Below are 25,586 nucleotides of genomic sequence, written 5' to 3'. Positions count from 1 at the left end.
TGGTATAAAAATGCTGAAAATGTGGCAGCATGAGCCTCAGGTTTTACATTTAATGAAACTGCAGCATTTATGGGAGCTGTATGTGATCATATTTCTAATCAAAAAGATGAGAAATTTGTAGAATACACTCTTTACTGCCAGGGAAGAGTTTCCCAAAGGCTACGTAAAGCTTTTAACTACTTCTTACGAATGCTTAGCTTTTAATGAGCATTTCCCAAAACCTCCACAACTAAAGTAGCACATGAACTCGATCACAAAGTAACGTCTAGCCTGATGTACTTGTTATTTACAAAGTGGGTTTTGCCTGCAGTACAGCACAAAAGGGGTCTTTTAGGTCTTTGCTATGTTTAGCCTTTGCTCTGCCCTTGGTTTGTTTCTCGGTTTATTGGTCTAATCTATGTTTTCTTTGATATTATGATACATTTTATTATAGATATCGTCAGTGCTTAAAGAATCAGATCAGATCAGCTGCTCGGTTCATTACAGACAGTGTAATTAGTGCTGGTTTAATTGGATAAAGGGCAGCAGTATTGAATAAAAACAGAAGCTGGACCACTGTAGAGTGGTTTTTAAGAATCTGTAAATACTGATGTTTATTGTCTGCCATTATGTGTATAGTAATAAATATTGTTTATGATGAAAATGTCTTTAAATATTGTAATAATATACGTTACCATATCACTCACCCCTGACTGGAGCAGACGTTATTGGACTGACTAGGACTAGGGAACAGAAAAGCACAAAAGTGGAGATGGGGTGGTACTTGGGCACATCTCCAAAGCGCAGCTTTTATGTGGTAAATGCTGCGAGAAAAGACTTTGAACAGACGATGACAAGCAGAGGATGAAACGTTCCCCTTATTTACAAAACATGTTTAAGTTAAGACATGTGTTAAGACATTTCTTTTGTGCTGCTGTGGTGCAAACCTAGCAGTAAGTCTAGAGCTTAATTTAATAAATGAATGACTACCCCAGGTATGCAGCAGTTAACCTCGCTTATCTTCATTCGGTCCTTTTTTTTCTTCCCTGTGCCTAATCTCAGTTCTGTACCTCATACTGATGCATACATGAATATGAAAATCATCTCGTAGCTGCTATGTGTGGATCTGCAGTCCAGTCGGGTTGCGCGGCTCTGTGTACGGAATAAGACACCTGACTGCACCCAGCCAGATAACATGAATGCACTCTCTGTGGGCCTCCATGCACCCTGCTTTGCTTGCTGCAATCCACCTGAGCCCTTAATCAGATCAAGGGGCAAACATGTTTTGTTGACAGGCCTGAGTGCTGCCACATCTCTCCAGGCTTGACAGGGCAGACAGACGAGTTGGCAGGAGCAGGATGGTCAAGTCAATCCGAACAGAACCTTACATAACGGATAAAGCAGACAGCGACTGACCTTCGGCTCACATGAAGAGTCTACAGTATTTTACGGTTCAGTATTGGTGACAAAGAAACATGACACAGGGCTGAAAGGTTCTCTAGGTTAGGTCTGTGTAAAGCAAACACAGATTTTGCCCGCAGTGTTTCTGCTTAAACACGCTGGACGAAATTTAGAAGAATCTTCTTCTGACTAAAGTAAGTAAACAGACAAAGAAGCCCCTTGACACACAGTCCTGGACACGTCATTCCCTCTGCTGTTAACCATTCACTATATGACTAAACGCAGTCACGATGGCCTGCACACTCATAATGGTTGAAGTGATTAAATTACCATAAACCAGGTCTTTTCTATTACCTGCAATATATCAGAATAAGGGTTTAATAACTGATTTCTGGGGGGGGGGAAATAAAAGGGGCCAGTATTAACACAGAGGAAACTAACTTGGAATTAGACACTGGAGATGGAAAGACAGTCATTGAAACATATAAGGATCCAGCCAGCGCTAGACCTGTGGATGCTTTACGTTGTTCATGTTTTCTACAATGATGATTCATCTGTTTCAGACCCAATCTTGAGGCTTCCTCACAAATAAGGTCTAATGGACTAGTGGTCTAGTGGACTAGCCAATCTGAGCAAAAATAGACACTAAATAGGGGGAAAACTCAGTAATTCAGTGAAGCTTATGGAACATATGGGGAGGCTGAACATACCTGGGCACACTGCCTGCAGAGTGTCATGGCTGACCCTCAGGCTGCTGCTGAGATGCCGCTGAGTGGATCCAGAGAACACCAGGAACAACTCCGCATCTTCACTAACGCCTCCTCCTTCACTAAGCTCCTCATCGTTGAGCTGAACGGTTAGCACGCAACTGCCCTGTAACCAGAAGCAACACAGCTGGGGATTATAATCCATTCTTAAGGCATTCTCGCATTTCCCATTTCAGCTTTGGGGAACTAAGATAGACCTAACTATAGCTGTAATCTGTATCTACTGCATCTGTGGCACATGTTTGATTACCATAGACAATAATATCAATGACCGGTTAGATTTTTTCCACTTGACTAACAGAAGTCATTGGGCAGTTGTTCAATTTCTCCAGTCCATGTTTATGTAAAACACATAGTTTAAAATTCTCCAGTCAACGGCATCATAACTTTCTCAGAGACGGAAGCAGTTTTCCAGAGGGAAGTCTATATTCGTAAGGTCAGCGGCCAGCGTAGTGCTGTAGGCGGAGTTTTCACAGGGTCCGCCAGATTGCCATGGACACCAGAAGACCTCAGGGAGAGTGAAAGTAACAGCAAATGTTCACTCCAACCCTGCACTTGAAGGCTGGACAGGATTCTCTTACGTCAGTCTCATCCTAAGACCAGTTTCCAATTTATGCTTATATGATCAAATAATTCATATTGTTGTTGTCACACAAAAACCTTGTATCTCTACTTGCTGTTTTTTACATTGTGTCTAAATCTCATGATGAATGGACCAATAGAAATGCTCCAAAATGACTTGGAATAAATCTATGTACAGTGAAACACCTCAAAATGACCCTGTTCACATCTGACATTAACACGCGTTGATCGGATCATCACTCGGATGATCCGATCACAAATGATTGCCAAACCGCATAGCCATTTATACACCCCTGTGACCAAATCTGAGTTTCTCACAGCGTTTCCACTGAAGGAGGGGCGTGGCGCACATTAATGTACCATTTTAATACAAAACAATAATAATAATAATAATAATAATAATAATAATTACTCCAGTCATGAGTATCGTCTTTATCCATTAGTTTGTTTGTTATTGTGGCGTGCTCAGCTACCTTGTTTGGGCGGTGTGGCCTCACGGCCATTGCATTTTTTCTAGCTGAGGCAGTGATGTAGTTGATGTGGGTGTGGCTTTGCTTTTTGGGATGCATCGAGATGTCATATGTGGTCGTATGCATCTCTGATCACCTCCCAATGTGGTGGTTTGAGTGATTGGATTATAGTGCATCCTCGAGAGGCCACTGATGATCACCCAGGATCACCCAGGATGCCTGTTAATGCCAGGTGAGATGAGGTTGAAGCATACTAGAAGATTCCTTTATGACACAAAGAACTCCAGCTTTCAATATGAGGAACATAATGACCACAGATATGTTCATGTCAACCGAACGGTTTCCGACAGACAAGAAAAGAAGCTTAAGAAATGAGCCACAAAGTGATTAACGCCTTAAAGATTGTTGGTTCAAACCTGCTGAGCATCTGAAACTGAATTCCATCCATTTACTGAAAAGTTGGTAACAAATATCAAACATTACCTTTATTATCAGCTTCACACTGTCTTTAAACTAACACTACTAACTCTCTTCCTTTACAGCACAAGATATTAGTTTCTCCAGTTAGGAACTGCTACAGCTTAGAGACTAGCAAACAGCCAGACGGGACTTTGATTACACACTATACGTACAAACATGTCCAGACACTCCTTTTAATGAGCGAGTTCAGCTACTTTACGGTGCACCCATTACTGACAAAGGCATTTAGCTGAGCATGCACAGCTTGTTTAATCGGCGTCGAAAAAAAAGCTTTGCCAATATAGCGGGATGCTCTGGAGCAGCCACGCATGAGTCTAAAGTCACCGAGCCCAATGCCATCCACTACATAGAGGGGTGGGTACTGTATAAAGCAATGGAGCACTGGGTTGCGGAGCAGTGGACGTGACTTTTCTAAAGAGCTGGAGCTCCAGCTAATACCTCTGGGACAAGTTTAAGTGGCATTTTTGGTCTCTATAAGTAATACCCTATAACTATAACCTCAATCACATGGCCAGATGCCATCAGATCCTCATAGCAATGTTCCAAAATCTAGAGTAGAGGCTGTTACTGCACCAAAGCGAACAAAACACAAAACACACTCTGCCTCTGCATTATCACCCTTGATTTCAAAAGCAACTCTGGAGGAGCAGGTGTCTACAAACTTTTGGCCGTATAGTGTAGTACAGTGTTGAACCAGCACCTTTTTAGCATTAGCTTTTATGTCCTGCACCTGTCAGATGGATGATCATTGAAAAGTTACAGCAACCAGCTTTTCGCATTTGAGGAATAGCATGAAATCTCTCGGTGGGAAGCTCTTGTTTTTACCTGATGATGAAAATGAGAGTTAAGAGTTAACTGTGGGGCGGAATAACTGAAGTTGTACTTTGACAGGAAATCGTGTTCTTGTTGGTCTGCAGAGATTACCACAGAGAGAAGTTGCACAAAACCTCACACTTAACGGTAACATGTGGAAGAGGGTGGCTACACCCTTCACCGAAAGACAGATATACAGCACTGTACAGGTTTTAGACACCGAGGTCTACCTGAGTCTACTGCTTTAAATATCTAAAAAGCTATTTTTATATTAAAGATATGGCACAGAATTAGCATTTAGCATTTACCAATGTTCTATTCGATATATAAAAATATATATTAATGCAGTTTAATCATAGTTAAATAAAAAAAAAAAAAATTCTGACTTTGATCTGACTGCTATAAAATGTTTTAAAATATCATTTTAAAGAAATAAACAGTGCTAATCTCACAGCATGAAGCTAAAATTCCACCTTAAAACAGCGCCGCAGTTACATTCTACCTTCTGTATGATCTGCACCATTTAAGGTGGAACGGCAAATTCCAGTAAGAAGCTGAGCGGCATTTGGAAACGAGGCAGTGATTGGCTTCACAGGTATCGGAAGAAATGTGTTAAGTCCTTATCCTCCTAGTGTCGGGAGCACTGCTTATGCTAGGGGGCGCTACGGGGAACACACTCTTTCAAAAACGAGGCCTCATGTGACCTAGTGTAGCTCTTTGTGAAGAGATAATCTGGCCTTTAGTGATTTTCTGAGTGTCCATAGACGGATGCACGAATCCACCGGGGCAGATGATGGACACACGAATCCACCAGTTAGACAGGGCAGGAGGCAGAAGACAGACGTTTCTCAGTGGTTCTTCATAACCTCGTAACTTCAGCTGTGAGATATTTAGACTTCTACAGATTAACGCAAAGATGTTAATAGAAACATTGAGAAACATTGAGTTCAACACGCCGGTACTTCTATAGGCCCCAGAGGGTGAAAAGCATTTCTCTCAGCAGTTAGAGAGATTTTCTGAGCTAGTCTAAAGAACAAAGCCTGGTTCCCAGTTTCTGGTTCGCCCCAGTCCAGCCAGTACAGCGTGGGTGTGTTCAATTCCATAAGCAGCAGCATCATCAGCAGCAGCTCACCTGATTTACCATCATTAAGCCCTGATTTACCACCAAACCAGGTGTTGAAATGATGAGAACTCTAGACTATAATACTAGACTCCATGAGGAGAACAGATACCAGTAAAATCAGCCTGTAAACATAAACTCAGTACAGTAACACTCACTCGATCCCTTCCCTGGTAAAAGGTAGGAATATGAACTGTGCTGATCATATCTGCTTACACCTGATAGGGCTCTACTTTCCTACAAAGTAGAAACAAAATATGATTCAGTATTGCAACTGAATCCTTGGGAAACTAGGAAGGAGCAAAGGCAGGTAAGAAGAGATTATCCGTCCTTCAAAACGTACTAGCAAGCGATCATAATCCACCCGCTACCACCGTCATCGCTGCATTCATCATGGATCTGCCAGTGCTTCGACTGATCTGATATCTTTTCACCTGCTTAATTGCAGCGTGTTAGCACCAGAATAGGCGTCTTTGAAGCGGTAGCAAGTTTCACAGCAGCGGGTGGGGGAAATCCCCTCTGAGGGAGCACCTCTTTGTTGACTGAGCTGGGTATATGAGTGAGGGCTGGAACGAAGGTAACCGGACACCAGTTCTACACGCCTCTGCTGCTTCTGCTTCTTCTACCTTCAGAGCCTACAAAGTGCTGAGGTTGAGCCCTATAGGAGGGGCGTATTTCACAAAGTTTTCCTAGTTAGCTTCAAAGTTTGAGCCAAACGTTTATATTAGAAGTGTCCCACAGGTCTGAATTTTGGCTTGGGTTATCTGGTTAACTGCAGAAAGTCTAGGGTTCGCCCGATACGACCAATTTGTAAATTCTTTAGAAAAGTGCTTTTCCTGAAGGTTGTGCAGCTTAAGTGGTTCCAACTTCAACTGGGAAACCAAAAGGGTAGCGAACCAATCGCGAAACCAAAAGGGTAGGTGGTTGCTATAGGGTTGCTAGGGAAATCATGGCCTAATGGTTAGAGAAGTGGGCTTGAGACCAGCCGCTGGTTTGAATCCTTTCAGCAGGTAAGAATTGGGGGGTCTGTCTACTCCTTCAATCCATGGCTAAAGTGTCCTAGAGCAAGGCACCTAACCCCCTTGTGCTCCCCCCGCACTTGAGTTGTTGGTTGCCCACCGCTCTGTGTGTGTGTGTGCTCACTGCCCCTAGTACACTACCACGGATGGGGTAAATGTGGAGGACACATTTCACTGTACACTGTACAGCGACAAATACTTACACCTTTACCTTTGGTATGGTATTTCATGTGGTCGCTATGCTATCCCAGGTGTCCCAGGTGTTCAGCTGGGTGTCAGTAGTGTATGGTATCACTTCACTTGGATGGTCCATTGTAGATATCTCAAAAATTCAGCTGAATGCAACTGAAATGATGATGTAACTAAATGTAGCCCAACACTTAACCCTAACCTTCCCCTTTTACAGTAAGGTTTTAGGGTTGATTCAAGGGTAAGGTTGTGGTTAGGGTTAGGTGTAGGGATACATTCAACAGACAACCATTTACATTCAATATAGAGTTCAGTTGCATTTAAGACACATTCAGTTGAATGGTAGTTGAATATCAGGTGAGCGTCTATGAGGCATCTATAATGTACCATCCAAAATGAGCTAAAATGATAGCTTGTGTATTTGTATTATCATGCCGATGAGTACAAGAGTGAACGCTTGTACGCCATTCATTTCTATGGGGAAACAAATGGTAAAAAGCCATTGCTACGCAGAAACTACACATCCAATCAAAAGTTCAAACTGGATCGATATTCTGAAAACTGCAGGATGACTAACATGGCACAAATCTGGCAGGAAATTACTAATTTCATGATATAGTCGCAAATGGGGTCAGAGAATGATGGGTTATTGTATTTGTGTTATTTTTTCCATTGGGTTAGACTAAATTTGGTTACATTTGTCATGTTTCTGCTATTTAAACCTTCAGATTTTGCTAGTCTTCAGATTCATCCATTGTGAGAAGATTGTGGGGTTAAATCCCAACAATGTTATGGCAATAAAACAGTAAGTATGAGTTTATTATCAGTAATATTTTTGCCAGTAGTGATAAAATTGTAAAACTTCAATATTGTCCGATGTTTTCTATTAACCAATATCTCCACCAGGCTCTGGAAAATATCTCTTAGATCTATCTGAGCATTTAGTGACCAGAAATAAAAAAAAAGGAGTAAAGTTGGCCTATTAAATATGCTCCAAGCAGTATTTCACTGACTAATGTGTTAATGTTTAAAATGTTTTTCTATGCAAACAACATAAACCCACATCAGTTTTCTTAATAGCTATGTGCTTGTGTGTGTTATAACATGTTATCCTCAAGCTAATGGTCAGGTTTGGATGTATTTTGCATGTTTTTGTTATTTTAACGATGGTATTTTAGCCTGTTTCTCTAACAGGAGAGTGCAGGTGAGGAGTGTAAGCTTGAAAGAGCATGAAATCATTAAACCGTAAGTAGTTGTTAATTATCTAATTATCTGCACTTACTGATAAATCTGCAGGTCAGTTAACTGATACATCAACTAATCCTTATTCATTTCACAGTTGAAGTTGGACGCTTGTAGACCTGAAAGTCTGGTCTTTCCAGAGCAATCAATCATCTTATTTTAACACCACATCCAGACTGCCAGGGGACCTTTTATTCTGTACACAGTACACCCACCTTTACCCTGTTTAGGACATGTTTTAGGATAGAAAAACTTGTGCTTGTCAGCAATGACATCATCTGTTTGAAACATTTTATTAAACAAACAGTAGACGGCATAGAAAGATACTTACATATAACGGAGCCTGACGTGGATTAAGTTTCATGACACTGGACACTGAAAAAGAGACAAAAACAGTATTAAACAGCGGCCCTAAGACCTTCTTTATGCTGTTCGGACCTCCAGCATTTGGTACTACCATCATTATACGTATACAGCGTTTTTTCCCAGAACCCACAGACTCTTGCAATTATCAGTACCCAGAGTATCACAAACAAGAAAACACAACAATACACACAAATAAACAGAAAGGGCATGAATCAGATCCTGCATACGTCCAGTCTCTTCCAGCCAAAGCTGTCAATCACTCAATTCCTAAATGTAACCCCGCCTTCTTACGATACAGCAGTGGGAAATAAAAAATGGGTCAATATTAGCACAGAGAAAACTAACTGTTGGAATAAGGAGAGACTGGAGATGGAGAAAAAATGAGATGGAGGATGGGCTATTTGGTCATTGAAACATATGGGGATGGGTGGAGCTACATATCTTACTGCAACCAGCCAGCAGAGACGCTACATCTGTGATGGCTTCACTTTTGAGAGACGTTGTACTGTCCATGCTTTCTATAGTCACTGGCTGGACCAATGAAGAAAGAGAGTTCCAGAGTTGAGGAGCAAATCTAGAACACTTGAATCTAACACTTGAAGGTTGGCTGAGGAATGGTAGGTGGTCTAGCTGAGGAAGATCTGAGTGCATGACGAAGAAGATCAGGCAGGAAAGAAGGAGCTAGATTAAGAGCTGTATAAGAAAGTAGAGGAATTTTGAGTTGTACGTGATGTTCTACAGGACGACGGTGGAGATGTTGAAGAATGGGTGGTGATGTGAGCAGGTTCTGGATTTGGTGTGTTCCTTGCTTCACCAGGGTTTGATGGCCGGCTCATGAAAAAAATGCTGAGAACTGTCCTGTATTGTCTGCCAAACAAAAGCAGCTGACGCATACCATGAAACCATAAACAGCCCACATGCATCCCAATATCCAACTAAACAGCTTTCTTGTGCAGGGTAAATACTGGACTACAAACAGGAGATCAGAGCGTGAAGTCACGCCAAACACTGCGGACGGCCTTCTGCCTGAGCCCACTGCTCTCATTTCTTTAGTGGTGGACTGGAATAGATGGACCTGATATTTAAAATGCCAGCTTTCTGATCTGGCTTCATTACAACTGGAAGTTGTCAGCAGTTGGCATCTGCTGTGACTTGCAGCATATGTTGTTAAGGTAATTATATGAAGACGGCTCATGCAGCTTCCCCAGTGTTGATATACAGTGGGGAGAACAAGTATTTGATACACTGCTGATTTTTCAGGTTTTCCCACTTGCAAAGCATGTAGAAGACTGTAATTTTTATCATAGGTACTCTTCAATGGAAATGGAAATTAATTATTTAAAAATCATACAATGTATTTTTCTGGATTTTTGTTTTAGATTCCATCACTCACAGTTGAAGAGTACCTATGATAAAAATTACAGTCTTCTACATGCTTTGCAAGTGGGAAAACCTGAAAAATCAGCAGTGTATCAAATACTTGTTCTCCCCACTGTACATACTTTACCCCTTAAAAAGCCTATGGACCGCCAGCGTGCCGAAAGTGCTATTACAACCTTCCATCACCAGAGAATAGCCCCGAAGCCTCTATAGTTTCTGAGTAACAGTGTGGAAAAAGCCTTGGAGTGTTAAGGGGTTAACAATAAAGGTGTCATGCCATAGAAGAACCACTATTAGCTTCATAAAGAAGCATGTTGGTAATAGAGATGCGTGAGTATGAAGAACTGGTGAATTAGACCATAAACCTCTTAAGCTGTGACTTTTATTACAGCCTAAGGATTACTAACTAATAAATACATGCACATTAATTCAGATTTAGAAGCATTGCTGTGAGAATTTAGTTGATAACACTCAGCGACAAGAGCGTTACTGAGCTCAGGATGTTGGATAATTGATCACCACCCCACCTCATCATCCCCAACTCTACAACTCATCCCAAAAGTTTTGGATGGAGCTCCACCACCATCATTCCAGAGAACACAGTTCTTCCACTGCTCCACAGCTCAATGCTGGGGGGCTTTATACCCCACTAGCCCATCTTGGCATTAGGTCGAGCCAATAGGTTCATGTTTATCTGCTTCAGACAGTTCTAGGGGTGTCCACAAACATTTATCTACATCTGTTCATCAGGTTAAGTGGGATTTTTGCAGCATTCTGTAAAGCCTGTCCAACCTCTCAACAAGTCACATTTATGCCCTATTTGACATTCTGATCACATATGAGGCTTAAAATTGTCAGCAATTTACTGGGACTCGCACCATAGCATAGTTGAGCACTCAGTTATGTCGATACGGCTAAAAACCTTTCCTCAGTTCGACCGACAGTCCCTCAGCGCTCTCGGTCGCGATTTTCTTTGCCCATTGGTAAATAAATACAGCAGGAATTAACAGGGATCAGATAAAAGGATAATCAGCTAGCTCTAATAATACCCACTGTCCTAATCCTCTTGCCTTAAACACTCTGTGTGCCGTAACGTACCTCTGTACAGAAACTGAGAGTAGAGGAAAGAGAGTCTGAGGCTGATGGATGATCATACGTCTGAATACGTAGAAAGACAGATATGAGCCTGGTTTAGACTTAATGAAGCTCATTAAAAATAATAAGATATTACGGCGCAGAGTAATGTAGTGCCATAACTGTGCACTGATAAAGCATTTTCCTCTGAACTGTCAATGTTTTTAATGTAATTAATATAGGCCAATATTACATTTCCCATAATCCATCTCATCCAGAGCACTAATGACTCTCAGCTGTGTTATATTATCTGCTGTTTTTTCGTCTACCTGTTTTGTTTGTCACTTGACTTACTGAGCACTTGACGTACTTTTCTGGTTACTGATCCCATTTCGATCTACGTGTCCCGTTTGGTCTTGCCCTTTGGTTTCGTTTGCCTGGTTTCGTTTGTATAACCCTCGATTTTGACTCTGGCTCCATTCACAGTGAATGACTCTGATTCGCCCCCGTCTGTTTTGATCTCCCTGTTACTTATAGCTTACAGCTTATGGTTCTGTCAATAATATTAAGCCATGTTTCACCTTTTTTTATCTGTGAGCGTCCAACAAGTCATTTGAGTGTTATTAACCCCTAAAACAGCTAAAATGTCCCGCCGGCAGGCCGATAGTGTTATTGTTACAAAACGGCTAAAGCCGATCCGCACCAAGAGCCCTTCCAGCTTCAAGTACGGCTCGGCTCGACCCGCCATCCCTCAAAATCCACAGAAGACGAGCGTCCAGACTGTTTTCTGTCCTGCACCGAAGTGGTGGAACGAGCTTCCCCTGGGTGTCCGAACAGCAGAGTCCAACACTCGCTGTCTTCAAACCCAGACTAAAGACCCTCCTCTTCTGAGAGTGCTCAGGTGAAGAGAAGAGTACTATGGTCACCTTACTGACTTGTGTTTAGTAGAGTCTAAACTTCGAGGATCTTTGAATTATTAGTCTATTTAAACTAGCTGAGGTTTTTCTTGGGTAAATAGCGAAGCACTTTTGTAAGTCGCTCTGGAGAAGAGCGTCTGCTAAATGCCTTAAATGTAAATGAAAATGCTACCAAAGAATAGCCCCACCAGTTCGTACAGAAGTCCCTGTAGTTACTGAATAATACACCTTAGTGTGTAAGAAGCCTTTCTGTGTAAAGGGTTTAATAACGAGTGCATTAGTAATCTCATGATATGCTGAATCATGACTTCTGTCTCCTGTATTTTTGGATATTGCAATATATATTGCCAAAAACAAACATTATTATAAATATTATAACAGTGCTTCACTGTTTACTCAAGAAGAACCTCAGCTAGTCTGAATAGACTAAAAATGTAAAGATCCTCTAAGTTTAGACTCTACTAAACACAAGTCAATAAGGAGACCATAATACTCTACTCTTCCAGGTACCCAGTCTGCATATGAAGACAGCGAGCGACTCCACTGTTCGTATAATTGTTATTAACTATTGTAATGTCAGGTTTTTTCCCAATATCGTGCAGCCCTAATTTAATACTACACTGTAAAAAAGTTCACTGTTCACTTCCTGCCTAGTATATCCACACCTTGACAGGTGCCGCTGGAACCAGATCATCAAAGTCTTTACTCTTGTTTCAGATAAGCCAAGCTTAGCTGCAAAGTTGCAGCATACTGTCCAGTTATTAACCAACAAGGCCCCATCAATCAACCAAAAAAACTACTGATTAAATGTGCAGATATTTAACCAGTAATCCAATCAGTCGCTCATCAGCCCTCTGATATATCAGAAGCATCTCCCAGATTACGTGTAAGTTTAAGTTGGGGGTTAAGCACTGGGAACCTAAAGCAGTTGCACTGGTAGTGATGGCTGAAAGCTTCAAGGAGAAATTCCTCTGACATTTTCTGTATTAATAAATTCATTTTATATAAAGTTCCTCTAAACAATTCATAAACAATTCCTCTAACAGCAACAGGATGAACTCTTCTTTAACAACTCTTGATTTGGGAAGAAACGAATTATGAGCAGATGTCCCAATACTTTTGTCCATATAGTGCATATGAATCTTGAACTGAATTGACTGTTCTTGATGCATAAACTCAACACAAAATTAATCACTAATTTTAATGATGTTATTACATATGAATTAAGATTAATTAATATTATTTTAATGTTTTTTTGTTTATTAATTTCCATATTATATAATGTTTGCCCAAGCAAAACCACATTTATAGCAAAAAAATAGCTGGATTTAAATAGTTTGATAGATAGTTTGCTTAGCTGTCATTGGCACAGAACTCATGCATATACCATGTTCCTGTTAAATGCTACATTGCACAATGTGAAAGATCATGAGTAAAAGAACATTGTGAGTAAAGGAAGACGTTTCATCACATCCGGTATTACAGTAGGTCATAAACGCGTCCTTTCTCTGAAGTGGTGGCCTAAAAGAAGGAACACGTATCTACACAGTGTTCTACACCGATTCACACACCCGGCTCGAAACACTCGAAACACTCAAAACACTCTTATTATGAAATTCTTTAATTTCTCACTTTGAAACATCTATAATAAAAGCTTCTATTACATTTGATTTGTATGTTATCAAATGTAATAGAATATTACTGAATAACTGCTCCTCAGTGGAGCAGGAGCTTTGGCTGGGCTGGATTATAGCCTCAGGGTCTTTTCTTGAGGTGCAGAATTATGAGATGATACTCATTATCACGTCACTCTATGAATGGAAGCTGCAATAGGATTATGAGTCTATGGGTTTGCTTAGTTCTCAGAATGAGCAGCACATGGGGGCTATTTATTAAGATTGTAACGCAGAATCTACACAAATTCACTCACTCAATCAGCCTATCAAGCTGTGCAGTTCATATGTGGAAGCTGATCATCATAAACAGCTAGTTTTTAATTCACGTCATAAAAAAATACATCATACTAAGTCGATAACGCCCATTTAGCCCCGCCCATTCATGCTGTGTTATAAGCTGTGCTTTTAAGATTCAGCTAATTTAAGTTGCACCCATTGCTGACACTGAAAGCACACACCTCTTGCACACACAGCTTGTCTAGTCCCTTTAGAGAAGTACTGCCAATAGAATAGGACCCTCTGAAGCAGATAAACATGAACCTATCTTCACCATGCTGAATCCTCACAGAGATTCTCCAACATCTAGTAGAAAGCCTTCTTCCCTGGACAGTAGAGAGTTGAATAAACCTTTTTAATAACCCTTGATTTGGGAAGAAACAATGATGAGCAGATGTCCCAATACTTTTGTCCATTAGTCTTGAACTGAATTGACTGTTCACTGATTTGATCTCTATATCGCTTAGACTTGTGAGGACTAAAAAGTTTGATCGTTTGTGTAAAAGAAATATGTGTGAGAACACTGGAGAAACGTGAGGTCAGTCACTGGGCCTGGGCTGCACTGACCGGATGTACTGTAGGATGTACACCGCCCTCAGGGGACTCGTGAGCTTGACAGTACCACCAGCGTTTGACACGACTCACAGTTTCCAAAGAGAAACAGTAACGTGTGCAGGAGGGCTGTGGTATATCTGTGGTTTTGATGGTTCAACTGTTTTAGCAAAGCAGGGGACATGAAATCCCTCCTCACGTATTTACACTGTCAGAACACCCTTTTAGAAATTCAGCAATAAATGGGTTCAAAGTCTGTAATACAACATGTGGACAAAAGTATTGGGACGCCTCCTCATTTATTGTTTCTTTTTCGAATCAAAAAAGAGCTGATCCTCCTTTTACTGGAGTAACTATCTCTACTGTCCAGAGAAGGCTTTCTACTAGATTATGGAGGACTGCTGTCGAGGATTTGATTGCATTTAGCAACAAGAGTGCTAGTGAGGTCATTTGGGTACAACTTAAAGTAGCTGAATGCATTAATTAGAAGGGGTGTAGAGCTATAGAGCTGGGCAATATGACAATATTTTATCGTATTGTGATAACTTTGGTTATTGTGATAACAATAAGCTTTTCTAAGCATATGGAGGAGACTGCTATTACTGCCTAATAAACACTGATCAGCTGCAGGTTTCATTACAGACAGTGTAATTAGACTGGTTTAATAAAATGTAGTTCAGCAGATGTTGAGTATAAACCACTGTATTCAGTACGGGAAAGGATCTGAATAGTAATTTTTGTGTAATTGTAAAATATTTTGTATTGCAAAAAAAATTAAATATCATTTTATAGTATTTTTACCATATCGCCCAGCCCTAGGTGTAAATAACATGACCCAGGTAAGTGCACCAACACCACATTTGAACAGTGAAATTAAAAATAAAGGAAATTTGATAGCCAGTAACCTCTTACTTTTGATGTAGAACTTTATTTTATTTAAGTTGTCTCAATAAACAACAAATAAGGTTGTTTGAAGTGACAGGAGTGTGAGTTTTGGTTTAAAATAAAAGGCTAACAGAAATCAGGCCAATTTGGTTGTGAAGTAGGGATGGGCGGTTTAGTGGTAATATCATATACAGCGGTATTTAAAAAAACGATGGCAGTATTTCAGTAAGTGACGACGTGGCAGATGTGTCAGATTTCTATTCTGTACACAGTCAAATTTGCTCATTCCTCCATGTGCATTTAAAAGAGCAACAGGTTGGGGGCACTGTGATAGCTCACCGATTGGTGAAGTCACACCCTAAAAAAACAGGTGGGAAAAAAACAAGCCCACTGTAGTTGCACAACTGAAAGGCAGAGTAAGGAAACCTGGACGAAGAAGCCAGTTAAATGTGCCGACTCTGTGCTCCCAGATATAACGGGTGGGATTTGAGACTCAGTTAGCTGGAACACGGCCTGTGCTGTGGTGTTTGGCCTGCTAGCTAACCTCTTTAAAGCTAGCTGTACGGGTACAAGTCCTAACACCGTAGAACCGGCCTCTCTTACTCATCGCCAACACAGTTACTTATCGTCAGCAGTTAGTCAACAGAGCAGCTGTCTGATGCTCGGTGGAGCTGTCGCTGAGCTAGTTAAGTAAAGGCTAGCTTAGCGAGTGGGCTACAGATCCGAAATCCAGGGTGGGGGGGGGGGGGGGGGGCATAAGTGGGCTTTCAGTCAGCCAGGCTTAAATTGAACAGACTGTAATGCTGCTAACTACGTTAATGCTAACCAGTTGTAGCTAATGGTCAGACTGAGGGTTGAACATTTATTAAATGATGGATTTAAAACTGTGCAAACTGTGTTCACTTAGTCGCCCTGTGAGTAAACTCAACGTTGCATTTGGTTATTTTTCGCTATCAAAACAAGGCAGCTGAGCCGATTTGCTCTGAATCATCGTCATTCTCACGTCTCAAAAAGCCAAAGCGCCATTTGTCGGGCAAAGACGTGGAACGCTAAGAGACATCTGATACAGGTGTCCCTTGGTGATACCTGATAACACCAGTGCATCTGGCTCCTGTTGCGCAACCTCTGTAGCAACTGTCACGAAAGGCGTAAGCCCTGGGTCGCTTGTTCCGTCATAAATATTCTTTGGCACTGTGTGTTGTGTTTCTGCTATAGATATACTGTACCTGCGCTGTTCTAATACAGAACTGGTCCGGAAAACCTTGAACACTGAGCTACACAAACAATTACAGCACCAGCCCGGACTAGACATGATCTAAAAGAGAAACGTTAATCAACAAAAGAATAACACAGGAAGTTATATCACACTAAGACCCTTATAATATTTCATATTTCATATTATAAACTGCACATAATATCAACACAGTATATGCTCTGTTCATCACTACTGCCGTGCTGTACTATATGATACAGTACTGTATTATCCTCAGCAACACTGACATTGGAACGAGCCAGTGCTTTACTGTGTGCTGTGACCGATTACAAGTAGGTTATATTCATGTAATCCAGCATTAATATTTAATAAATAATATTATTCAAGCCAAAATAAGGCAAGCCACATCTTTAATCATGCCACTTTACTAATTCTCCTATACATTTTTAAATATTTCAACACTGCAATGGAAATTTGTAGCAATACAATCACAGCCCTAATACCTACCTAATGTACTACCCACTGTACTTCAGTTCTGGAGAGCTTGTAAGTCCTCCAGCAACAGTAAAGGGTTAAAAATAGGTCTAGGGTTGGCTCTCAAGGGAGCTGCATTAGCCACGGTTGAGTGAATGTGTGTGTGTGCGCCTGCACAAAGCAGGGTTATTTGTGTGTGTGTGTGTGTGTGTGTGTGTGAGACGAAGGGTCGGAGCTCGGTGAAAAGGGACTAGGAGCTTGATGTTTAACCGCGGGGTTTGTTTAACTACCCCTCCACGGCGCGACAGCCAGTGCCCCCTCACAACAGCCGCGGAGCCGCTGACAACTCCAGAGCCAGTTCCCACAAAAGGCAAACAGACACAGAAACAGAAATCTGATCCCATTTGTCTGAACAACTGATATGGGAGGGACGGATTTTGTGCATATTTCAGATTTCTGGATATTTGTGTCTGGATAGTATCTGGATCCACTGACCAGATCTTTGCCCAGATTTAGTCTCTGGCAGTGTGACCATGGGGGTTCTCCAACGTGGTGGAACAATAGCTGGTTCTCACATTCCTGTAACGGCTCTATCAAACAAACGTGACGGACTATTTGAACCACAGGGGAGCAAACTCTGTAATACTGCTCTTGTCTATCTGTAAATAAACATAAGCATGACAACGCGCAGTCATTTTTTTCACTGACTGTATCCGATCACAGAAAACGCAGTCCGTTTACACATCTCCAACCACCTCTGAATGTGGTTTGAGTGATTAGACCATAATCCGATTGTAATCTGATCATAAAGCGTGCTGGGTGTGTTTACAGCTGTCTTTTAATGCGGTCCAGCGAAATCCGAACACAATCCGATCACCAAAAATGCACGTTAATGCCAGGTGTGAACAGGCTCTCAGTCAGATCAGACGGATCAGACTTCATTTCACATGTTACAGTGTACAGCTGAAGCTTTTACCAGGCGTTCAGGAGCAGCACATTACACAAATCAGAGACCAGGTTCATAAAAGTGCCATAAAAACAATTCTTTTTTTTCTCAAACGTAAGAAAAGTTAAGATTTGTAATAAATTGCTTCTTTAAAATCATCTTTTTTAACTTTTCTCTTTCAGAAAATCATATTTTCTTAACCTTACAATCTTCTCACACTGGTCTGGTCTCAGACTGTAAGAGGTCGAAAGGTCAGCCTCTAAAATGAGCAGTTAAAATAGTTTAATTACAGAGTTATTCTCTGATTTAACAGGATTAAAAGTGGACATTGTTCTTAAAGTACTGTTAGACTCACAGCTTTTCAGCGTCACGCCACAGTATTTACCCCATTTCCTGTTTCCTCCACCATCACTTCTAGTTTCTCTTGAATTTTAACTGAATTTTTTATGCTTAGTTTAATCAAATTTCTCCAGAATTTTACACAAATGTGACTGAATGCTAGAAATTTTAAAACTTGTCTTGAGTCTTGATTTCTGATGAGCTTAAAATACTTCAAATCAAACAGCTACATGAGATAGTGTAGAGTTTCTGAAGAGAAGGACAGATTTTCTGCAGGGAGACACGTGAAATCCAACTTTGGGGGTCTAGTCATGTTTTGTAGGTGGTTTCAAATCTGATTCAAGACGTGTACTCATCTTTACTTTTGTCAGCTATCTTATCTGCCATAACCTAACCTAGTGAGTTTGTGAGTATGTCCTAATCTGATCCACCAGCTTGGTAGATGAGGGCCGATCCAGGCATATTTTAAAGGATCGGGTCTCAGCTACTTTAAGCCTGATCCACAGTCGTTCTTTGTTTTTACCGCTGTACCACCGCCATAAAGGTACCATAAACAAAAATCAGTGGCGGAGGCTGGAGGGAAAGCTGCGGCGAGCGGACATAAATCTGAGCTGATGTCGGAACCGTGGAAACCAAAGTCACTAAGCAACAACTCTAACACAGCAGCAGCTTGGCAGAGTGTGCGCTCACCCAGTTGCATATCCTCGTAAGAGCAGAAAACATGAGTAATTAATTTAATACGTTCATCTCAATACTGCTGAAACTTGGTGTTATTTTGTAAAGTGGATCAAATTTCCAAGTAAAACATAACAGAAATGAGAAATGAGCTTACTTAAGATTAGAGGCTACAGCTGGAGCTGAACTGCAGATATTATATATTCCATCAGTGGTTACAGCACTGGGACTGCCACTGCTAGGCCTTGAGCAAAGCCCTTAACCCCTTAAACCGCCTATCACCTATCGGCTGGCCAAAACTATTATTATAAATAGCCCCACCAGTTTGTACAGAAGTTACTAGTGTTAATGGGTTAACTCTGCTCCAGGGGTGCTGTAGCATGACTGACACTGCGGCTTTCTAAGATGGGATATGCAAAGAGTTTTGTTGTACCGTGCAAGTGTATTACAGTCAATAGACTGCATTTTAACTTTTCGGGGTATAAAATATGTCAAAATAGCTTATTTTACCACTTTAAAGAATAAAATATGCCTAAATGGGCTGTATCTTTCCATTTTAAGCAAGAACATATCATTTTAGGGATTAAATATGTCCACACAGGCTGTATCTTATCATTTTATGGAATAAAATATGTCCAAAAATATGCCCAAACGGGCTGTATTTGAATATTTTTAAGGAATACAATATGTCCCAACTTGTACAAACATGTATTAAAATGTATTAAGTGTATGAATTGATGACAAGCACATTTACCGACTGCATGGCCATCCACAGACACCACTTACACCAGCTAACAGTCATTTTCCCATTGGTTTTAACATTCCAGAGGCCACACACTCTCAGTCAGCAAGTTCTCTCCACTTACAGCTCTAACTTCTTCTTTCTTCTTGTCCTTTATTTCTTTCTAAGATGGGACTATCATAAACACACTATAAAATGGTCATTTAAAAACATAAGTTGATGAATGTCCCACTAAGCTGGATTCAGTATTAATTGGCTGTGTAGCACATCTAATCATGATTATGTGGCTTTATTATTTACAAAACAAAAAACACCAGTACAAGTGCCATGGATCAGGATGTTGCCAGTTTTGCTATCACTTACTACTATGTTATGGCCTTAGCTGAGGAAGTCTAATGGTAATCATGTTACTGAACTATCATAAGTCATCAATTATATAAGTCAGATGTCATTTAAAATGGTATTCATTTCAAATGTAGACTAATTAACACAATGCAATGAATAGGTATCGGCCTACACTCTGTATTAGGACGGTCAGGTCAAACAGGGGGCCCAGAAACTGGATCAATACACCCCCAGTGTTTGTTAACTTTGGTATTTAGTATTTAAAATGCACCCAGCAAACAGAACAGAGGTCAGCACTTACTACATGTTATGACCTTTGTTGTATCATTGCAACCAGATGGTTCTGAATAGCAGCAGCCTGGAATGTCCTAAAGACCCTGACACTAGCCAACTTTCTGAGTAACGTGGCCTCTTATGAAAAGTACGGAAGGGCAGATCGGAGCGGTTACATTTGCAGAGCATTACAAACAAGTGAAAAAACAAGATACCAAAAAAAGCAATGCTGGCAACAGTGCACGGCTAAACTGGCTGAAGTGCTGCCTTAAATGTTACCAGGGTGTCTCACAGCTTGTTATTTTGAAAGTCACTCTCGGTGTAACCCAATAGCTGTGGGGTTCAGACGGCAAATTAGGCGGAGTGCTGAGGGACGGCCTGTGGTTGATTCTTTAGGCCCTCTGCCCTGTGTGCTCTTTGACTCCTGCTGAGAAACTCTCTGACCTCCAGTTAGCGCTCCCACAAAAACACAGTTCAATTCTGCTGAGGGGATACACACTCGCCGTAAGCTAAGCAAGAAGCTAATGCTAACGTGCTTGGCTTTGCTATGCGTGGCGTCCAGCTTATATATTATGTAATAACAGACTCTCTATTGATACTGCTTAGTTTTAGAAGAGGACAGTATTTCTGACATCGCTTTTGCTAAATGCCATTGTCTAGTATTGGACCGGGCTCCCAGAACTATTCTATGACATCTACTGAAAATAATGTGTAAAGGAACATGAATATAAAGCAGGAGAGCTCAATAATTGATAGTCTACACTGCAAAAGCATGAATAATACATCTAAAAGTTTTCTCTGATTATATTTAAACACATTTCATTCCTCAAAATTATAAGATATGGTCGTATCTTATCGTTTTAAAGAATAAAATATGTCAAAATGGGCTGTTTTATCATTTTAGGGATTAAATATGTCCCATAGACTGTATCGTATCATTTTAAGGAATAAAATATGTCAAAATTGACTGTATTTCAACTTTTTGGGGTATAAAATATGTCAAAATAGCTTATTTTACCACTTTAAAGAATAAAATATGCCTAAATGGGCTGTATCTTTCCATTTTAAGCAAGAACATATCATTTTAGGGATTAAATATGTCCACACAGGCTGTATCTTATCATTTTATGCAATAAAATATGTCCAAAAATATGCCCAAACGGGCTGTATTTGAATATTTTTAAGGAATACAATATGTCCCAACTTGTACAAACATGTATTAAAATGTATTAAGTGTATGAATTGATGACAAGCACATTTACCGACTGCATGGCCATCCACAGACACCACTTACACCAGCTAACAGTCATTTTCCCATTGGTTTTAACATTCCAGAGGCCACACACTCTCAGTCAGCAAGTTCTCTCCACTTACAGCTCTAACTTCTTCTTTCTTCTTGTCCTTTATTTCATGCTGCTTTCAAAGTGAAACACTACACAGACCTTACCTTAACTCTTGTGAAGAACTCCTGTTGAACCTCATGGATCCAACCCCTCAACATTTGATAAAAGAAAGTCCCTTAAAGCCTTCAAGCGCCTTTGTGTATTCCCAGAGCATGGCACGTTAGGTCATCCCACTGTTATTACTGGAAGCTAAATACGGCTTTGTGCTGGCCGAGAGGCAGGAGATAAGGGCAGTGACGTCACGCCGGGGAGGGGCGGGTCTTGGTTCAGGTGTCTGTGCTGGCCAGTGTTCTTCAGCCTCACTCACTGAAGCTACTGCCCGAGGCAGTCCAGGTTAATGTTCTCCTGTCCACTCCTCTCCGAATTCACCCCCCACCCGCTTTATTTGCATGCTTGCGAAAGGCCAGCATGTTTGGCATTCCTTTCCGAGCGCGGCTGACCTCTTTTCTTTATGGTTTAACGCTTTAACGACTTCCACAGTAGATATCTCTCGACGGCGCACTCTAATTGCAACACGTTACTGTAAGAAGAACCACAAGCTGGTTTAGATGTTATGGCCATGGTCACGAACGCCTTAACAAATAAAGTATCATCTGAATGGTTCGGTCAGAGCTGTAATCAGTATAATATATGGCAACAGGTGTAAATGATTTAAATGCAACATGCATTCAGCGAGCATGGCTACTGTTTTTCGGTATTTGTGCACTGCATTTGCATTTTAATGAATCTGAGGATTTGTTGATTTGTTTAAAGGGATAATATCTGACCAAAAAATTAATAATCCTGACTTTTTTATATATTATGTTTACCACACTGATTTTTTATCACTTCACCCAGTGTGTACAGTTCATATTTGGCAACTACGCTGCAAAAACAGCCTGTTTTAAATTTTTTGCATATACTTATTTACATCGACTTTTTTAAATATAGCACCTATGTTCCATATATCTGAAGTGAATCCACTGTAGCCATTTGTCACTTGGTCAAATTTCTTATTGCAATATTTTCCAAGCATATTACAGTATCACAGAATTAGTTGGAAGTAGTTACAATAAGTAGTTTGTATATATTGTATTATATATAATACATAATTATATATATATACTAATTTTAATTTTTATTATTTTTCAGTGTGCAACAGCTCCCAAAGTGCAGAATTTGATTCTACAAACAAAAAATATTTAGTAAAAACTGAATTTGAGTGCGTATAGTCTGTATAGTATGTTTGGAAACTAAACTGCAATAACAAATGTACTGCGAATTTATTTAATTTACTGAACGTCCAAAAGATATGGTTGCATCTTATTGTTTTAAATAATAAAATATGTCAAAATGGACTATTATATCATTTTAGGGATTAAACATGTCCATGCAGACTGTATCTTATCATTTTAAGGAATAAAATATGTCAAAATTGACTGTATTTCAACTTTCTGGGGTATAAAATATGTCACAATAGCTTATTTTATCACTTTAAAGAATAAAATATGCCTAAATGAGCTGTATCTTATTATTTTAAGGAATAAAATATGTCAAAATTGACTGTATTTCAACTTTCTGGGGTATAAAATATGTCACAATATGTTATTTTATCACTTTAAAGAATAAAATATGCCTAAATGAGCTGTATCTTATTATTTTAAGGAATAAAATATGTCAAAATTGACTGTATTTCAACTTTCTGGGGTATAAAATATGTCACAATATGTTATTTTATCACTTTAAAGAATAAAATATGCCTAAATGAGCTGTATCTTATTATTTTAAGGAATAAAATATGTCAAAATTGACTGTATTTCAACTTTTTGGGGGTATAATATGTCACAATATGTTATTTTATCACTTTAAAAAATAAAATATGCCTAAATCTTATTATTTTAAGACAGAACATATCATTTTAGGGATTAAATATGTCCACATAGGCTGTGTTTTATCATGTTATGGAAAGAAATATGCCTAAAAATATGCCTATATGAATAGGACTCTCTGGAGCAGATGAACATAAATCTATTGGGACCATGCTGCCTGATGCCAGGCGTGGGCTAGAGGGGTCTCAAGCCCCCCAGCATTGAGCTGTGGAGCAGTGAGGGTCTGATGGGAGGGAATGATGGATGGTGGAGCTCCATCCAGTACATTTTGGGATGAGCTGGGGAGTTAGGGATGATGAAGATGATGAGATGGGGTGCTGATCATCAACATCCAACACCCTGACCTGACTGACACTCACTGCAACTCCTCCAAAATCTAGCTAGTAGGAGCTAGCTGGTAGAAAGCTGCCTTCTTCCCTGGACAGTAGAGACAGTTATTTCAACAAAAGCAGGACAGATCATGTGTAATAGCCTTGATTTTGAAAGAAAGACTCAATGAGGAGCTGTCCTAATACTTTTGTCCATTAGTGCAGTAGGTAGCTAAGTTAGTTAGCTAGTAGCTAGCTAGCTAAGTTAGTTAGCTAGCATCGTCTCGAGGGCGAACTGTACACTGTATTAAGCTGCAGTAGGTTGTTTTAGAGCTGAAAAGCTGCTCTAGAGCAGAAAATTGTGCTAATTTTAAAAGTTTACCTCTAAAACCCCAGACTAAGAGGCCCCAGCTCTCCACACTCACCTCCTCTACAGGGACGCTGCTGCAGCGGCGAGCTTCCCCTTCAGGCATAAAGGCGACCTGTAAGCGGGATCCTGACGAGCTTCCTTAGCTTTTTCCATATGTCGACAAAGTTGCTGCTCGAATTAGCCCGTCCACACTAAGCCAGGGGGTTTTATTTGAGTGTTATTTGCGTGTAAAAACCGAGTTGAGTGTCTGTGTGTGAAACTTGCCCGGAGGAAGCCCGGCTCTCGTTGCTATTGGCAACGCAGCGACGAGGCGGATGAAAACATGGCGACGGTAAGGAGCCAAAACACGACCCGAGGCGGCTAATAACTGCATGCAGGCAGCACTTACATCGATTTTCTAAATGACTTAGAAATCGGGAGAGAAAATGTTTGATAAGTTTTAGTTTAATTCGTCCATTTAATTATTATTATACTAGATAACGCTGAAGCACCTTGAGCAATACTGGTAATATCGCGATACTACTATATTAGCTACAGTATATTACCAGCATATTATCGCGATATTATAAAATATTAAGATTTATTTATTTTTTTTAAATCCAAGTTAGGAAGATTGAACATCTCCAAAATGTAGGAGCCAAATTTGTTTAAAATGTTTAAAAAAATTGTTTGTTTTATTTTTGACATAGTTTTTGACATAATATGAATCGTGCAGATTGAATTGACCAATAGAAATGCTCCAAAATTACATATTTTTGAAATTATTTGAACACTTGACTTTTTACAGTACAGTAAACCAAATTTTATGATAAAGAGGAATGCTTGTCCCGTATCCCCCCTCCAATTCAGTTCAGGTCATGCTTAATGATACCCATCTGATCCTTACATTTTTATGTATAATACAGACACACAATTTAGGTAAGCTGTGCTGCTAATTAATAAAAAGAAAAAAAGTTGTTTAGTTTTTGGGGAAAAATAAGATGGACCAAATAAAAACATCCATAGCATCCTTAACATTATCCTTCTGTATTTAAGTAGACCACGTCCATTTATTCATATTTAATGCTCCGATAAGTCATTCTAAGTCATCTTATCATTCAAACACATCATCCTTTGTTCTTGTAATCCAGGTGCTATTGGATTTACCCCCGGGTTCGCCTCCAGCGCCCGTCCCGTGGTGTCTGCAGCCCCCTAATGGTGAAGCAGTGTACACTGGTGGTGAATGCTGATGCCTGCTGTGTAGGGCCTTTACGGCTGTGTAGGGAATAAACAAGTAAGAACCAGTGTTCTGCTTCCAATATTTGCTATGCTGAAAGGATATTGGCTTCTGCAAGGACATCTAGATATGGGTTTATAACTTCAATGAATTTGCAGCCAACCTGATCGGAGCCATTCATGAGGAATCCTGGAAAGAGGTTTGAGTGACAGCAGTAAATCTTGCT

At 40.2% G+C, this 25,586-nt stretch overlaps 1 protein-coding gene across 5 annotated transcripts in view; it reads right to left on the bottom strand.

Moving 5' to 3' along the window:
• The window catches only part of LOC140538493 (A-kinase anchor protein 13), a 91,365-nt gene extending 67,039 nt beyond the window's left edge, over window positions 1-24,326 (bottom strand). For 2 of the 5 annotated variants that reach the window (XM_072661080.1, XM_072661081.1), the window contains exons 1-3: window positions 24,200-24,325; window positions 8,394-8,437; window positions 2,091-2,253 (exon numbers count right to left, since the gene is read on the bottom strand). In XM_072661080.1, the coding sequence (XP_072517181.1) occupies window positions 2,091-2,253; window positions 8,394-8,426 (196 nt within the window). In that variant the 5' untranslated portion in view covers window positions 8,427-8,437; window positions 24,200-24,325. Of the gene's footprint in view, window positions 1-2,090; window positions 2,254-8,393; window positions 8,438-24,199 lie in introns of all 5 variants that reach the window. The other 3 variants (XM_072661083.1, XM_072661084.1, XM_072661082.1) reach the window with 2 other exon arrangements.
• Between the last annotated feature and the right edge of the window lie 1,260 nt (window positions 24,327-25,586).

Source organism: Salminus brasiliensis, chromosome 17 (assembly GCF_030463535.1).
Source record: "Salminus brasiliensis chromosome 17, fSalBra1.hap2, whole genome shotgun sequence".
NCBI lineage: Eukaryota > Metazoa > Chordata > Actinopteri > Characiformes > Bryconidae > Salminus > Salminus brasiliensis.
This window is presented reverse-complemented; position numbering and strand designations above follow the sequence as displayed.